Raw genomic sequence first — 18,233 nt, forward strand, 5'->3', positions numbered from 1 at the left:
ATGAGGCTCAAGATGACACTGACCAGATGACATTATTAGTTCATCAGTTTACAGAAGGGGAGAGTCCTGCTGCTTCAGGGTGGGGAAGATGAGGAGGAGTGGAATCCGGGCCCTCTAGAGATCACAGTTTCTTTGTGGGCGGGGCCTAGATGAAAGGGCACACAGGCACACACAGGTGTAAACACACATGTGCACTACACACACACACACACACACACACACACACACACACACACACACACCATATCTAATGACTCACACAGCACAGGGACATCACTAGTAAAATGGCCTCTCCAAATGAGGGGTGGAGGCACAGCTGCCTTGTCCAAAACCTGTTCCCACAAGTTTGTCCCTAAACGGAAAGCTTCTGAAGTCATTCGAAAATCGTGACAGTGACATCTCAGGTCCTGTGGCTAACTGGTGCTTTAAACAAACACACAAACACACAAACACTCCCTCCCCCCACCTACCTTCACTTTTCATTACTTTTCAACTGAAGTTCTACAAAAGAGAACGCAAGGAGACTCTACAAGCAGGACCTTACCTTATAGTTAAAATTCAGCCAGCCTCTAGGGCACGTCCCGTGCTGGACTGGCGGCTTCTCCTTCTCAATGACCCATATTTTCACTCTCTTACAAATGCTGGGCATAGGAACAGAACAGTTCTCAGTCCCCCAGAGCCCTGTGGGAGGAGACAGATTAGAAAAGCCATAGGAAGCAGGACAGCCCCTCTATAGTCTTTATGGGCAGATGTTCATGGCTGCTATGGTTTTTCACAATTTTCTTTTTTTTAAGTCTGGAAACTGAACTAAACTACGAATTACAGAGATCTCTGGTGACACCTCTCTGGGAAGCTGCCACCTGAGCAATTAGAATGTAAGGATGTCAAAATTTTTTTTTAAAAAAGTAAACAAATGCTATAATTTTCTGAAACAAGATTCATTTAAAGTCCTATGACTATTTGACTTGGGAAGCAAAATAAGAACTCATAGTTTTAAAGTATCCAGCTTCAGTATACAGGGAAAATGATTCTCAGAAAATAGATTGTCATTTCTAAAGATTTTAAAACATTTCTAGTCTTTATAATTCCTCTTCAGAAAATGCAGGCTGAATTATACCTAATGTAAATATCTAAATCCTAAGACGTTTGAGTGCTAACATGGTGTTTGGAAAGTCTCGAGGTATTTCTAGTTTTGGATGTTTAGCCTGGAGACACTGGTAAAGGCCCTGTAAACATCCCTAACCTGCAAACACCAAAACACTTCTCACCTTACTCAATAAAAGATGTTCATCTTACACAATAATGCAGGATAATTAAAATCAGGAACTTCTCCAAAAGGAGGATTTCTCAGTCTCGACCCTTAAATGAGACAGACTCCTGTATGAACATATTTTCTGTAAGATAGATCCTCAACTTCCCAGCCTCCTGCAAAACTGTCCTTGAATTTAGAAGGGCTGCAATTCCAGAGCAAAGATGACGGGATGCCTGCTAGTACTGAGTCAAAAATGCCAGACAAAGAAGCTATATTACAGTACAAGGCAGGTCCAGCTTCTTGGATCAGAACTGGAATAAAAAACGTGAGCTTCTAAGGTGGGGCTGGGCTGTGGTTATCAGTGTGGCTCCTCAAAACAATCCTTTCCATAGGCTGTTGTGACACCTGCTGGCAAAGCAGGCAGATTCACCACAGCGGTCCCCTAACTCTGCAGAGGCCTGCCCACAGAGGATCACTTGCCTCTCTATTTCTCTCCTGACCATGTTAGTTATGAACATGGCTTTTTTTTTTTTTTCTTTTTGAAAGGATGCTGGTATTGGTAGACACTCAGCTAGGCGGCACTGTTCTCAGAACATAGAGAAGCCACTCTCTAGCCTTGAGATGCTATTGGATCCAACTTACAAACAGGTGCTCATTTAAGATGAGCAGTGATTAGTTCCAGAAATAATAAAATATCAATGAACAATATTGATAATAATAAACCAGTGAACTGAATGTAAGTTTTTTTTTTTTTAAAAAAAGATTTATTTGTTTTTATGTGCACTGGTGTCTTGTCTGTGTGTATGTCTGTGTGTAGATACCAGATCCCCTGGAACTGGAGTTACAGACAGTTGTGAGCTGCCATGTGATGCTGGGAATTGAACCCCGAGTCCTCGGGAAGAGTAGCCAGTGCTCTTAACTGGGACCATCTCTCCAGTCCTGAATGTAGGTTTTAACAATATGAAGGAAAACAGAAGTAAATCGCGCAGAGGTTAAAGGGTCAGCCAGTTTCCAAATAGGAAAGTAGAGACGTATGAAAAATGGCTCCACATTGAGGTTTCACGGAGAGCCGCATTTACAGGACGTTCTTCTTTTTCACTGTATCGAGTCATTTTAATGATTCCACCTTTACAGTTCTGATAACTTATTTGTATTTTCTACATTTAGTACATTTTAATTTTCCTTTCACTCACACCTTTGATGCAGCTGCTTCCTGAACATTTTAAGTGCTAGCTCCACTTCATCCTGGAGTGTTAGCATATTTCCTTGTAAAATTGGTGAACAACTCTTAACTGTTTAGGGACAAGAAGCATCTATTTTGTTTATATTTGATATAGAAGTGCATGTTTGTCTTTAAAAAAGATTTTTGAAATTTCATTATTGCATGTGCATAAGCATTTTGCTTGGCCAGGTCACCACATGTGTGCCTGGTCCCAGAGGAGGTCAGAAGAGGACATTTGGTCCCCTGGAACTGGAGTTACAGATGGTTGTGGGCCACCATATGGGTGCTGGGAATAGAAGCCAGGCCTTCTGGAAGAGCGGTCAGTGCTTAGCCTCTGAGCCGTTTCTCCAGCCACAGAAGTTTGTGTCTCTAACAGTCTCAGTAGGCTTACTTTGGTTCTGCTGGCTCGTGAGGACTTACCCACTTGTAAGTTTTTTACAGGAATGTGCCTGCACGAATTTCACAGGGTGAGTGGCCATCCAGAAACCTGGCGGCTGATGAGATTGCACACGATCAACAGAAGACAAAAATAAGCACACAAAGGAGTCTGGCAGCCTCTAGAGGGGCATGCAGTATGAACCCAGACATGGATAAGTAAAGTAACCTGTTACGGAAGAAATGAAGACACATCGCCGGCTCTGGCTATCCACTCTTTTTTCTCTTCCTCTGTCCCAGTTCTGGAATATCACAGGTGACCCATTACGCCAACTGCAGAAAATTTTTGAAAAATTAAAAAGATAAATTTTTTTCACATGTGTGTCATGTCATATCACTGTTTGTGTAGGCTTATGCCACATGCATGTAGATGCCGTGGAGGCATCAAGCACCCTTGAGCTGAAGTTACAGGTGGTTTGTGAGCTGCCCCAGGTGGGTGCTGGAAACCAAATGCTGGAAGAGAAGCAAGTGCCTTTAACCATTGAGCCATCTCTCCAGTCCCAGGAAAATTAAAGAAGAAATTAGGTCTCATTTTGCATATTCAATATCTGAGTTCATCCTTGTAGTTCTGGGGTATGGACTGAAAGTATAATAGTTCATTCGATTTGGTCAAGTACATGCAGTATCTTACCTACAGTTAATGCTGCATTGTATACACCAACATCTTCTAAAAGTAAAGTTTATGCTGTGTTTTTATCACACACACACAATAGGGGAGGCAGAAGCTTTCCCAGGTGATGGGCATGTTTGTGGTGCAGACTGGTGATAGCTCCATTGATATTGATTTAAAAACACCCATGTCTTTGGTTAGAAGAATGAACATTTAGTAAGGTTAAAAGTAACAGCTGAAGGCTATTCAGCAAACTGGTGACTGAAATCCAGTCCAATCACTCTGCACATATAACTTGTCAAATAATGTTAAAAACAGATTAATCTCGGTTCATACTGAGTTGGATCGCTGGCTCTTCCTTCTTCAATTCCAATCCACCAATTTACACCATACTTTGATAGCTATTAAAAGGAAGAAAGAGAATGTCAGTATTTATTGTTCTTGCTTACATTGTTCACTATTAAGATCAATGGAGATGCTATTAGCTTTTTATTTACTATGGTTTTATCTGGTTACATCTAGAAGAGCAACTAAGGGCTAGTGTCTAGAGACAACTTGAAACTGCATTATTCTAAAACACTTCCTTATGAAAGAGAGCTGGAATGAACCATTGAAAATATTTTCTGTTTCATTCAACATGAAAAGCCAAATTTCTAACTCTGTAAGAAGACATAAAACATAAAAGAGAAGATGGATTCTTTTTCTGACTATAATTAGTGGCGTCTTCCCTTGGTGATTTATGGACGCTCACTGCAGATGTCACAGCTATTTGACAAACAAGGTACAAAGACATTAACAGAATAAAGATTTAGAGTATATATATTAGTCTGTTAAGCTTCAAACAGTGTCAGCATTCAAAGAGAGAGACATGGCATAGGACAAAAGAATACTGCAGAATTCCAATGTCTGACAGCCAGAAAATTACCCTTTATCCATTTTATTAATCTAAAGCCAATATTAATCACCCGGCCTGAGGACAGGGAAGTATCAGATGCACACACATGTACACACTGCACAGCCAGATGGAATGCTGGACTTATGGCCCAGGAAATTGAAGCCCTGCTCCATAGTCATAAAAGAGGAAGGGACAGAAAGGATTTCACTGAGCCATCTCATGTCATGTGCTTTACAGTGTATTTGCTCCCTACGTGTGTGTATTGAAATTCAAATGAACTTTTATGTGCCAAAAACCCTGTTCATTTTCAGGCATTATGTATTTAAATTTGTACTCTTGTTTCATTTTGAGAAGGCTTGGGGATAAATTTTAAGATATATTATTTATTTCCATATGAATTTCAGGTCATTGTGCAACAGAATGTGATAGCTTGCTAACATTCTCATTTTGAAACAAGTGCGCTTTTATTCCTTAAACAGCATGGCTGTCTGCCAGTTCAGCAATTTGGGAATATTGCAAGGGGAAACTACTATCATTTGAGATCCCCAAGGAGTGGTTTCATGGATGTGTATGCACACGCTAAATTCAGATTCCCATTTTCAGACTTTGGGATGGCTCTGTTGAGGTTGACTGGGTGCAGTGAGAGGACCACAGCCACATCCCACCTAGAGAAGTCTCATGGGTTGCTGGAGGGTAGTGGCACATGCCTGTAATCCCAGCACACTGGAGGCAGAGGCAGGTGGATCTCTGTAAGCTTGAGGCCAGCCTGGTCTACAGAGTGAGATCCAGGACAGCCAAGGACTATTACACAGAGAAAACCTGCCTGGAAAAACTGAGGGACAGGGAGAGAGGGCTCATGGGTAACACCAGTCAAAATCATGGCCTGTTCCAAGTTCCAGTTTAAGACCTTTAAAGAGAAATTATGACATTTACATCTTAAGTGGCATAGTTACTACCACCTGAATTAAGGTACGGTAATTTCCTACACAGCACATTACACTTGTGATGTATGTGGTAGAGGACTTCATGGGACAAGCTGAAAGATACCCAGGCCAAACACCCTGGTGTGGAAAGTGAGTATTTTAAATGTTAGTGAGGTATACGGCCACAACAATAGAAACCTAATAACAGGTGTTTGAGAGAAGAAACGTAATATGACCATGCATTTCACAAATCAGTTACATGTTGGTATGCCCAAGTAGCCCTTCTAGTTAACATTACATGGACAATCACTTTCCAATGAGATAGAAACACAAGCCAACATCTCATCCACTAGCTTTCTAAAGCAAAGGTAATCTGTCATCTTTTATGTTTTTACCAAAGTGATCAAGGGCTTTGATTTATTGTAAGGGCTTAAAATGCCAGACTTTGGGAAATCATGAATTTGATATACAGTCTTAGAAGTGTTTATAAACACAATTTAAAAGTAATAGTGGGTTATCACTTTAAAATGCAAATACTGTAGACAACAGATAAAAGTAGTAGCCAAGTGACTGATGGGTGAGCCATTCTTGTCCAATGACTCTTCAGTGCTTATAGCTTTTAATGTTTCCATCAATGATCATAAAGAAAAGATTGGTCCAAAAAGAAACATTCAAAGCTTGCCATGATAACACTCTGTGGTCTGTTACCAAAGAGGGTGAAGAAACACAAGAATCCTTGAAAAAAAAATCACTTTTTCAGACTTTAAAAACGGTACCTAGGCTGGGCGGTGGTGGCGCACACCTGTAATCCCAGCACTTGGGAGGCCGAGGCAGGTGGATCTCTGTGAGTTCGAGGCCAGCCTGGTCTACAGAGCTAGTCCAGGACAGGCACCAAAGCTACAGAGAAACCCTGTCTCAAAAAACCAAAACCAAAACCAAAAAACAAACAAACAAAAAAACTGTACTTAGCTTTCTATCTTATATTGAGTTCTCCTACACTCCAAATAGGTGTTATTTTTGCCTTTCACAGTCCAAGATACTATTCTTCAGAGGAAAGGGATAGGCAAATCTGTTACTTAGAAGTAATTACTTATGCCAACCTTTTGACATTTATAGGATGGGTATGCCTCAAAATCAAGTGACATGACCTCAACAAGTTCGACTCCTCATCTTGGAATCAGTAAATTCTCCTGCGTTGACCCACTCTGCAAGGATATTCCTAGGCACAAGACCTCTTACTTGTGAAATGTTAATGCTCTCCATAAACAGCACCATACTACTGATAACGAAAAGTACCAATCATGGATAGAAATAAATATTGCTTGGAAATCTACAGCTGGATCCTGCCAGACTGAATATGTATATGTCTCCACCCTCCCTAGTCTCATATATTGAACTCCTAACTCACAAGATGGTATGTTAGGAAGTAGGAGCCTCCGGTGAGTGATTAGATCAGGGCTGGGTAGCCCTCTTGAGGGGCATTAGTGTCCTAGTGAAACTGAGGGCGGAGAGTGACAGATGAATCTCACTAAACAGAACTTGACTAACTTAACACCGTTGCTATCACAGAACCAAGTGAAGCCAGAGGACACAGCCACATGACAACCGCATCTCCACTGCTTTCTATGAATCTACAGAGCAGGAAGGAAAACGGTCCCTGAAAGATCCATGATGTTCACGGAAACGTAAATGACTGTGTGGAGTCAAATTTTGAAAATATCTCCTCCCCCAAGGACAGAGGAAGGTGTAAACTATGAATTTCATGTAGTGATTTGTGTTCAGGTACCACTCTGATTTTGCTGTGGATGAATTCTTGCTCCTGAGCGGAATAAATTGTGAGGAAATCACTCCGCAGCCAGCCACAGACAAATTCAAAGGCGTCCCACTCTGCAGCGTGGGTGTGGAAGAGGTACTCGGCATCCTGATAGAAGAGCCAGGGTGCATCTGCAAGGAAGCCAGATGATGATGTTGACCTCATCAAGACTAGTGAGGGATGTAGGGCAGACTTGAAGGAACGTGGGCTATGACTGACTCCAATAGCAATTTGTAATTTGGTCACTTGGCATTTTAAAAAAGGGTATAAATACATGTGGATACACTGTACACATGTGCCTGTGCACACACATATAATGTGCTTATTTTCTTTGTTTATCTCACGTAAGACCCCCTTCACTAGTTTTCAAAGGTCAGGGATAGATACATATTTTAAAATAATATGCCACAAAAATGAAGTTGTGATGTTAATTTCAACCCAACTTAATGAGTACATTTATTACTTGGATTATGCCTTCTTGACCTGTTAATTTGAATAAATTAGCCCTAGGTTGATATACAAGAAAGCAAGCAGTATGGGAAGGAGAAGATGGAGTGTGTTTAGAAGTTTGAGAATTGCCAGGTTGGCTCTTACCGTACTGGTACCAGTCTGGAAAATTGGGTCTCACATCTGTAGAGTGAAAGCAAAGCATCTTCACTGAGCCTTCTGCACAGGTGCACAGTTTCGGAACTACCCCATTGTAACCACACTGTTGCTACTTCACCTTGAAAAAAATAGTTTTAAGGACAGACACTCTGTACTGGTTAGACTCTGTGAAGAAGGGGAATCTCCAGAGAGTCTAAAGAAAAGACATAGACATGTGGGGCCTCTGTGTGTCACACACTGTGCTAGTGCTTTCCTGCATTCACAGCACAGGTAATCTCATGCTTGTAATGTCAGAGTGATATTTCTTTCACCTGTACTTACTCCATAGGTCAGCTGGTGATCTTCCTTCCTAATGAACTACTTGGCGCAGGGAGCGGTACTATCTTCTCTCCTCTGCCTGTTACCCATGCTTACTAAACTAGTGTGGCTAGGCGCATTAGGTGGGCTGTTGGCCGTGTGGCTCAGGGTTTGAGTGCTGAGATTTTTGAATCTCCGTGACTCTTCATTTGAGAAAGCGCTGTATCTCATTAAAACTCAAACATACAGTGAAGATCTTATACCTCTTGGGATTTTGCATATCCACTCATGTTTGGAAGCACAGTTTGCGGGTAGCAATGTTTTGTTGGCCTTATACACAGCACAATTTCTTGCATCTTCTCCAAAATAAACATTGTCTAAAAATGAAGAGACAACCTGCAACAGATGAAGTTTGTTATTCCTTAATGATGGTCCCCCAAAAGAGTTTCAGAAGATCAAAGAAGACACCCATGAAGGTAAGTGCTAGGGCAGTGGTTCTCAACTTGTGGGGTATGACCTCTTTGCAGGGTCCAATAATCCTTTCACAGGGGTTATCTAAGAAACACAGATATTTACACCACGACTCATAACAGCAGCAAAACTACAGTTATGAAGTAGAAACAAAATAATTTTTATGGTTGGGGTCACCATGACATGAGGAACTTTATTCAAGGGCCTCAGCATTAGGAAGGTTGAGAACCACTGCTCTAGGGACCCCAGAGGGATCTTCAGAAATGACTACATGTCATTCCAGGGTTAGACTCATCCACATTTGTGAAGACTAAGCTAATGGGTACTTAGCACTTTTCTTCCTTCCTTCCTTCCTTCCTTCCTTCCTTCCTTCCTTCCTTCCTTCCTTCCTTCCTCTCTCTCTCTCTTTCTTTCTTTCTTTCTTCTGTCTCTCTGTCTGTCTGTCTGTCTCTGTCTCTATCTGCCTGTCTCTCTCTCTCTCTCTCTCTCTCTCTCTCTCTCTCTCTCTCTCTCTCTTTTTACCATGAGGCACAAGGGGCTGGGGATAGGAGGCAGCTGGTACAGTGCTTGTTTTGCAAGCATAAGGATCCAAGCCTGCAACACCCACATTAAAATTTTTTTATTTTAAATTCAACATAGCAGCATAAGCCTGCTATACCAATACATGTGGGAGCGAAAGGAAGAACCCTGGTCTTGCTGGCCAGCCAGTGTAGCCCAATTGGCAAATTCCAAATTTAGTTGGGGGTCCTGTCTCAAAAAAGTAGAGAGTGATTGAGGAAGACACTTGACATTGGCCACTGGCTTCCATACACATGTGCAAATATGCACACACATACATACACACACACATTTTTCTATTGTTTTCTTCAGAAGAAATCAGATGCATGCTTCATTCTGAACTTACATTGTTCTGGTGGTTTGAATGAAAATAGGCCCATAGGCTCAGAGAGGCAACACCACTAGGAGGCGTGGCCTTGTTGGAGGAAGTGTGTCCCTGGGGTGGGCTTTGAGGTTTCAGAAGTTTAAGCCAGGTCCAGTGTCTCTCTCCCTCTTTCTGCTGCCTGCTGATCCAGATGTAGCAGCTCCTTCTCCAGCACCATGTCTGCCAGTGTGCCACTGTGCTTTCTGCCATGATGATACTGAACTAGACCTCTAAACTTTAAATCAACCCCAATGAAATGTTTTCCTTTATAGGAGTTGCCATGTGGTCATGGTGGTCACGGTCTCTTCACAGCAATGGAACATTGATTAAGACAACTGTTTTCTGGGCTCTTGGGTAAGCTTAGAGGTTCAGGGCTGTTCCAGATTTTGGTATCATCTTTGAAGCCAATTCATTTGTTAAACGTTTATATTAAGTGCCAAGCATTTAGTTTTTAAGGACTAAAGTTTAAGATCAAGCTAGGGTTGTTTTTTTTTTGTTTGTTTGTTTGTTTGTTTGTTTTGGTTTTTTATATTTTGAAATTTATATTTATGTACAGAAAACTTAGCAGTGTTCATTTAACCCAGTTTACTGGTGAGTTCTTTGATCTTTTGTCTTTTTCCAGGTTGGCAATGCGAGCCACAGATTTAGGTCCCAGGATGTTGTCTTCCGAGAGGCGGCAGATCTCATATTATCTGTTGTTGTAACTGGTCCTAATAGCGTCCACCAGCTTAGCCAGAACACCCTTGTCTTCCAAATTAACCTGTGTGAAGGCAACAGTGGTGCATGTCTTCCTGTGGTCTTTCCCTTGATGGTGCACTAGAGGATGCCCATCTTGCGATACAGGCGGCAGGAAAGACCACCAGCTCAGTGGGGTCTATGTCATGGGCAATCACCACAGCTGAGCCTTCTTGTTCTCCACCAAGGTGGTGATCATTTTGACCCTGCTGGAAGGACAGCTGGTCTCCTAGTTGGGACGTCCCCTTTGCCAGCAGCTTTCTCCTCAGCACGGGCCAATAGCCTTTGCTTCTTTTCCTGCTTTGTTTCTGGCCTGTACTTGTGAGCAAGTGTAAGAAGCTGTGTGAGATCTCTTTTGGGCTGGATGTCCTTCCCAATGCTGAAGTTCTTATATGCCTTTTGTCAAACAAAGGATTCACCACCTTTTTGGCTTCCTGTTTCTTCACAACGGTGGGGGATTGAGACCACCTTCTTCCCCTTGATCTCCTTTTCTTTGGGCATCTTGATTTGCTAGAAGAGAGCTAGTTTTATTCTTTTGAGACAGGGTCTCAGAACGTAGCCCTGGCTGTCCTGGAACTCCCTATGGAGACCAGACTGTCCTCAAACTCAGAGATTCACTTGCCTCTGCCTCCTAAGTGCTGAGATTAAAGGTGTGAGACACTGAGCCTGGCTCCAGAGACAGCTTTCATGAATCAGAAAACAAACATTGTTTTGAGTGACCATATATTATATGTAATTCCTGTAACAGATGTTTTTAAAATAGGTGTAAACCTTTTCAACCTGACAGAAAAGTAGAAGGACCACATATGAAATTAGGGTTAAAATGTGGAGAATGAGAAGATGTTTTGAAGCCATTTTGAACTATTTAAATATACACAAAGCTCTGTATCAATTCATCTAACATATCTATCCTTGTGTTTGGAGAATGGCATGAGTTATAATTTGTTTTGTCCGGTGGGCTTTGCTGAGAACCTCAGCATACCCCTTCACTTAGTCTCCTTTATTCTTAAGCAAATTGTCCCTTTCCTGTTATGAATTAGTTCGAGCGACTAAAACAAAACAAAGTAGCTCAGCTTCTATGTGCCACACTTTGTTTCCCAAGTGGGAAATGGCCTCAGCATCCCTTCTGTTTCTGGGCCTTGGTTTCTTTGTTAGCAAAACATACAGGCACAGCTGAGGGACCCAAACCCTCTCTATGGTCTCTTTCCACTCTCTGTTCTTGACACCCTTTTTTAAAGAGGCAATGTTGGAGTGGAAAATGGGGTTAGTATCATTTTTCAACTAGCATTTCTTTGTTATTATTGCCCCCTGGAGAAGCACAGGGTTTTGTTGTTTTGTTTTGTTCCTTTTCTTGTAAATCCCCTCTCAGCTACGAATTTGAACCCCAGCTTTTGAATAGGCTTTCCCCCCCTTTGTTGGTCTTTATCCACCTTGGCTGCTAGTATTTTACAAACTGGGAAATGTCACAGCACTGTAGCTTCAGAGTCAGATTACTGTATGCAGATCCCGGCTGCCCTCTGTAATACCTCAGGTGGATTAACTGTTCTATTGTCCACTGGGGCGAGCGACTGGAAGGACAGAATGTGATCGTGTACAATGCACCTAGTCCACAGAATGTTAGGAAGGTTTGGGAAACAGCGGCTGCCTCAGATGTTCCCTGAAGGCTGGTCCTAACTACTCCCTTTCAGAGTTGAAATGGTATCATTTAATTTTCCTGGTCACCTTGATGAAAATCTGAGAAATCCTCAATGCACCTGAAAAAACAATGCAACATCTGGGTCCTTGCAAACCTTCACAGAAGTCTGTAAGTATGGGGTGGAACAAAACAATGTTTTTCTTCACTTCTGGAACTACATTTTCTGACTATGAAGGGTGACACTTGTCATAAAAATTCTCTCTCTCTCTCTCTCTCTCTCTCTCTCTCTCTGTGTGTGTGTGTGTGTTCTTTCTGTATATGTGGAGGGGAGCAGGGGAAAGCAGGCAGAGGCAAGAAAAGGATGTCCTGTGTCTTCCTCTGTGCTGACTTCTCTACACCTTATCACTTTGACATAGGGTCTTCATGCTGAGCCAGAAACCTACCATTCTGACCAGGTTGGCTGGCCAGCAAGTTCTAGAGATCCACCCCCTCTCTTCTCCAACACCAAAGGTAGGTGCAGTTGTGTCTGCCTTTCTACATGGGTACTGGAGATTTGATCCTCATGGTTGTAAAACAAGCATGCTTACCCAATAAGCTATCTCATAAGCTCCCCAGTAGTTCTTTGCTGTGACATGGACAAAGGCCCCATACTCACACAGTCATTGTGTAGGAAAAGGGGGTGGGTTAGAATCTGGGTACTATTGTAAAGAGTAGCTGTTTCTCTGAACAGGAGGCAGTTTAGGGGAGTATTTTTGGAGATTTGGATTTCTTCTCGGAATGAAATATAGGGGTCTCAGAACAGTATGGTCACCCTGGTTTTCCCAGGACCTTGGTACAATTGCTGTCATGGCTAAGACCTAATGTAAGTTTGCCAAGGTGCTGCTTCCAAGCTCTCTTGGTTGTTTGACTCAGTGGGCTTGACTTCATCTCCTGTATTCAGTTTGAACAGACTTACAGGTGTCCCATCAGACCACTCCCAAGAACCAGCATTCAGGGGGTTCCTTTTATTAAATCCAATCCAGAACTGCCTTTCTTGTGTCCTAGAAAGAGAAGAAACAAAAGCTTCGTCTTTCCAATCTCATTCCTGGCATGAAATGGAAAAGCTCTAAGATATGGTAAAACATTTATGTGAACAGGAAAGAGTGGATGCTAATTGGCAGGATGTGGCAAGTTGACATCAATGGATCAAACATTGTTTTATATGCAAAACCATGTGCTATGAAATGAGAGGAGACATCTAGACTCACATACTCCTGTGTGGCTTGCTGTGGGCTCATGCACAATGAGGAGTGTGTTGGTTTGAATGAAAATGGCCCCCATAGGCCCATAGGGTGTGTCACTGCTAGGAGATGTGGCCTTGGAATAGGTGTGGCTTTGATGGAGGAACTACGTCACTGGGGGTGGACTTTGAGCTTTCAGAAGCTCAAGCCAGGCCCAGTGTCACTCTCTTCCTGCTGCTTGCTGATGCAGATGTAGAACTCTCAGCTACTTCTCCAGAACCATGTCTGCCTGCATGATACCATGCTTCCCACCATGATGACCATGGACTGACCTCTGAACTGGAAGTCAGCTAGCTCCAGTTAAATTCTTTCCTTTATAAGAGTTGTGGTGGTCAAGGTGTCTCTTCAGAGCAATGGAAACCCTAACTAGGACAGGGAGAAGAATCAGCCTATACTGAGAACAGGAGCTTTTTGTAAGAATGGAAATGCTTTTTAATCAGGTCATGAGCACACCAAAAGGAGCTGCTAGGAAATCCTAGTGCAGAGCATCTCTGGATGACTTTAGCTGCTGTACAGTTGACTGCTTCACTCTTCTTATGTTCTGCTTTACTGTGGTTTGATTTGCTGCTCCTTTATCAACTGTTTGGGTATTTTCTCAAAGTTGATCACTATCATCCCCATGTAACAAAAGGTACACAGAAGGTTTAGAGATTTTTTTTACTCCCCATTTTCCAACATAAATAACTCTGTGGCAAATCATCCTGGACCATGGTAGATTAACTTGAGCAGTCACCACCAGTTTAGACTTGGCAAGAAGCTTCACAGAGAATCATCGTCCCTTCTATTAGGCAGAGAACAAATATGTCAAATTGCAGAGTACTCAATAAATCAAGCAATAAAGCCTAATTGTACAATGAGCCATCTCACTAGGATAATTTTCTGAGAATAATTTTGAAGAATTAAAGATTTAAGAGACTCAGAAGTTGTGACAGATGCTTTCTTCTGCTTAGCACAGAGAAGCATGACCATTCTGCAGGGCTGCTTCTCAAATGTGAAAGACAGAGACCAACATCAAGTGCAGGCCAGAGCATCTGAGGTCACTGGTGTCTGGGTGGCCACTGGTGATGCCATACTTCTAAGAAGGTGAGGGTGACCTCTAGAAGGTCAGGCATCTCCAGGGCACAGGCAAGAAGCCAACTTTGCTCTCCCTTCACTGGGAACATTCCATCTATTTCCTCACTGATTTCAGCATTCTTTGTTTTTCTTGCTCTACTGGCTCATAGAAGACAAATTGATACTTATGTTCTCTCCACTAATTTTCTCGACTGTGTGATTTTTAAACAACACACATTGGACACAGCTGAATTCCCTTAGCAGTGTGGGCAAAAATAAAGTATACATTATACAACTGGTGCTTAGATGCTAAAGATCAATAATTTGAAAGAGGTACAAAATTCTACTAGGACCTTCAAGTGTGGACACTTATGTAAACAGAAAGAACGTCAGTACATTTGATCTCAAAGGAAAATCGTTTATGACCTGATGTGTGGGCATGTCTTGCAAGGGGGTTAACATATCAAAGTGCAACAGAACATAGGACGGTGGAAGCTGTTCTCCACAGCTGGCAAGCAATCCAGCCAATGGGGAGGCTTCTTTGACACCAGCCTGACAGAGTCTGAGGTGGCATAGAGGGCTCTATATCCCAAGAGGCCCAGTGTCTAGGCTCTGTCTGGAACCAAGGGTTCAGTCAGTGTTTCCTGGAGGGACTAGAAATTCCATGGACTGTTAGGAAATTTATTCAAGAGGGGAAAACATTTTACTGAGAAGGGGTTGTCTGCTAGAGTTCTTCACAATACTAATTACGTACCATATTTCTAATATTGTACACGGTTTTTCAGTTTTATTTGATCCCTCTGATGTTATGTCCCCTACTCCCTTTCAAAGAACAATAACAATACCCTCCTCTACTAAATCCTTTCCTCTGGAATTACTCGAAGACTCACATTTGATGTCACCTGCAAGGTCATCTTTGTAAACGCTAAAGCTGAATAATTTGATGATTGTTACATATTCACTTCCGAGTGTGTCCTATGAAGCCTTTAGGTTCATTCTAATTTAAATTTAGTTGATAGGGTTGGGAATTTAGCTCAGTGGTAGAGTACACAAGGCTCTGTGTTTGGTCACTAGAAGAAAAATTCCCACAAATGAACCAATAAACCAACTTACCAACCAATCAACCAACTAACCAACGAACGAACGAACCAACCAACCAACCAAAAACAAACTACATTTATAACATCATGAGCATGGCATTCTAACAATTAATGCACACTGATAAGTGAACATAGATTTTTTTCAAACATACAATTAGAGAGCTGGATTGGATTTTGTTTTAAACTGTTGGGACTTCCCTCCCCAGCAAATTTTAACTGGACTCTCATCATAGAAAATCCTTGTCAGGAAAATGGGATTGTGTTTTCTGGGGAGGTAGCAAGTGAGAAACTGAAGCTCTGCCCAAATGGTCCCATTTATCTCAAGACCTTGAGAATCTTTAGACAACACTTTGAAATCCACCAACCTTGATACTGCTGGCAGCAAAGCTCTCAAAATCTGACTGAAGGCACACAGAAAGAGTTTGAATATCCAATATGCAATGTGAACTTGGTGCAATATAAACACAAAACTATATGAGGATATATAGTTTTCTTTCACAAGCAGTGACTAGCTATTTTTAGACATGAAACAAATATTTAAGTTATAAACAACCACTTGGGATATTCATCTTTAAGAAGTCACTACTAGCAGACAATTTTTGACTATAATTTTCTCAGGATTAATCCATATTTACCAGTTAAATTTTGAATGTAGAAGCTCATTCACAAAATTTTCTTCCTCTATGTGAGCAAAGCTTGCAAGGTGAGCTCCAAACTCCTCACAGAAGGTTTCTGCTTCTCTCCATGATCTTTTCATCAGGACCTTTTCACTGTGAAACACCTGCAGAGCAACACAATTGGAGCAAGTCTGCTTCATCCTGCTTAGCATTGTTTCCTTTCTTCTTTTTGGGGGGTGGGGTGGTGGAGGACAAGAAATGAGAGACTTTTTGCATACTGAGCACACACTCTTTCTACTGAGCCAGACTTCCGTCCCTTTATTCTTCTTCACTGAAGTTCTGATCTTGATAGGTAAGACATATCAAACTAGAACACACTCAGTCCTTATAAAACTGTTGGCACCTTTTACCCTCCTTGGCTTCTTGTTCACTAACCCTCTTTCAACAGATGTAGAGTTTTCTCTTAATAAATGTCTGTCAATATATGAGGAAAATCAGACATTAAGAACACCAGGTCACACACCTATAAACCTGCCTTAGTCCCAGGACTCCTTCCCTCCAGAATCCATCCATTTCCATTATGACAGCCTGCCTATGGACAAGCCAGAATTCATGGAAAGACAATTAAGTTGTTGGATCCACAAGGCCGAAAGCTTAGAGCAGGTGTATTTCTAGGGTCTTTGGGTCTTTGCTGAGTTTGCAGTTCCATGAAGTGTATCTAAATTCTCTGCTATTCTTTGGCTATTGTGGTAATAGGAAGCAGTTACTTGGATGGAGCATCTGCTTTTGTCTTACAATCAGGCAGGAGGCAGCTGAAGACCCAGTGTTCGCAATCCTGGGCCTCTGCACCCTTGCTGTTTTTAACTAAGGCTACTAAGCTTTACCCTCTGATGCTGCAGGTACACTCTACCGCCAGCTTTCACCAGGCTCTGATTTGCTGAGACCAGAATGAATGCCTTTCCAAGTCCTGTGGACCACAGCACAGCCTCTCCATCTTTTAAATTATATGTCAAAACTTGCTTCCTTGGGGAACCTCTCTCCGAATCACTCTAAATTCATAAATCCCACCACCACGCACATCAAGCACACTGTGCATTTGTTGACACATCAGGATGATGGATAGTAAAACAACACTGTGCCTGGAGTCCCAAGACCAGGGATGTATTCCAAGTCTGTCAATAAATAATTGTGATCTTGGGTGAATCACTTCATCACACCGGCCTCAGTTTACTCATTTCTGAAGCTCAACTTCTTGCTCCATGAGGTCATGTCTGGGCCTTTTGTTTATGAATTTTATGCAGGCATTTCTTATGTACGTTTAAATGGAGTGAATTCACTTGTGTTTCCTGCTATGCCTACACCACAGTGTCTGGGGAATACTGTCTGTCTTCATCCTGCGTGTGCCCAGGTGGTGGGGAAGAACTTTTTCCATGGATTTGGAGAATTGCTACCTGAAGAAGGAACCAAGAGAAAACTACCAAATGTAAGACTAATTTTTAAAAAGTAGGTATTTCTAATAAAATTGTAAGAATTGGTTTAAATCTAGGATCTAAAGCCTATCTGCAAACAGACATTTCTTCAAGGATTTCACATGTATATCATATGTGCATCTCATATATAGGTTGAGCATTCTTAATCTGGAAACTGAAATTATGGACTATCTGTAAATGATATTCTCACTGTTCCAAACCTGGCATAAAGTGACCTTTAGGATATGTGTACATAATGTGTTTGAAACAAATGAATTTTGTATTTAGACTTAAGTACAAATCCCAAAGCCCCAAGATACCTCATTACATAGATCTAACTATTTTAACACCTTAATCCCAAACCATTCTTGCACTAAGCATTTACACACACACACACACACACACACACACACACACACACACACACACGCTATCTGTATTACCTCGTTTGAGCTTCAGGTGATTAGCAAGCAGGCTTTAAAGTCTGTCCTTAGTATAAGAATTATTTCATAATAATTACTTGATGCGTGGGCTTACAAATACTATAGAACGGCACATTTCTAATACCCACTGAGTGTTGGCTTCCTTCATTTGGTGTATGCTTGGCAATATAAACAGCATTGACTGGTGCCTTTGTACTTATTATAGGAAGACAATTCCATACATGACCATGGCTGGCCTTGCTTTGCTCTTTCTTGATTGCAATTCTAGTCCAGAATGTATGGAGAATGCAACACCCTGAGGAAAGGAGGAACTGTCCTTGTCTCTCCCAGGACAGGGAGTCCTGCGGTGTTTCATTACAGTGGACCTATGTGGCTTGTGAGGCATAAAGCCCAGAGAATAGTGCTTCCCTAATACCTGGGCTTCAGAGGGAAGAAAGTCCATCTGCCACCCCGA

The 18,233-nt window shown here is 41.9% G+C and overlaps 1 protein-coding gene across 2 annotated transcripts in view; it reads right to left on the reverse strand.

Annotated features, from left to right (window-relative positions):
- The window catches only part of Pla2r1 (phospholipase A2 receptor 1), a 122,242-nt gene that overhangs the window by 21,071 nt on the left and 82,938 nt on the right, over nt 1-18,233 (reverse strand). For both annotated transcript variants that reach the window (XM_036186087.1, XM_036186086.1), the window contains exons 13-20: nt 15,886-16,031; nt 12,773-12,857; nt 8,317-8,449; nt 7,745-7,780; nt 7,124-7,281; nt 3,856-3,920; nt 3,079-3,182; nt 545-681 (exon numbers count right to left, since the gene is read on the reverse strand). In XM_036186087.1, the coding sequence (XP_036041980.1) occupies nt 545-681; nt 3,079-3,182; nt 3,856-3,920; nt 7,124-7,281; nt 7,745-7,780; nt 8,317-8,449; nt 12,773-12,857; nt 15,886-16,031 (864 nt within the window). The remainder of the gene's footprint in view (nt 1-544; nt 682-3,078; nt 3,183-3,855; nt 3,921-7,123; nt 7,282-7,744; nt 7,781-8,316; nt 8,450-12,772; nt 12,858-15,885; nt 16,032-18,233) is intronic.

Source organism: Onychomys torridus, chromosome 4 (assembly GCF_903995425.1).
Source record: "Onychomys torridus chromosome 4, mOncTor1.1, whole genome shotgun sequence".
Taxonomy (NCBI): domain Eukaryota; kingdom Metazoa; phylum Chordata; class Mammalia; order Rodentia; family Cricetidae; genus Onychomys; species Onychomys torridus.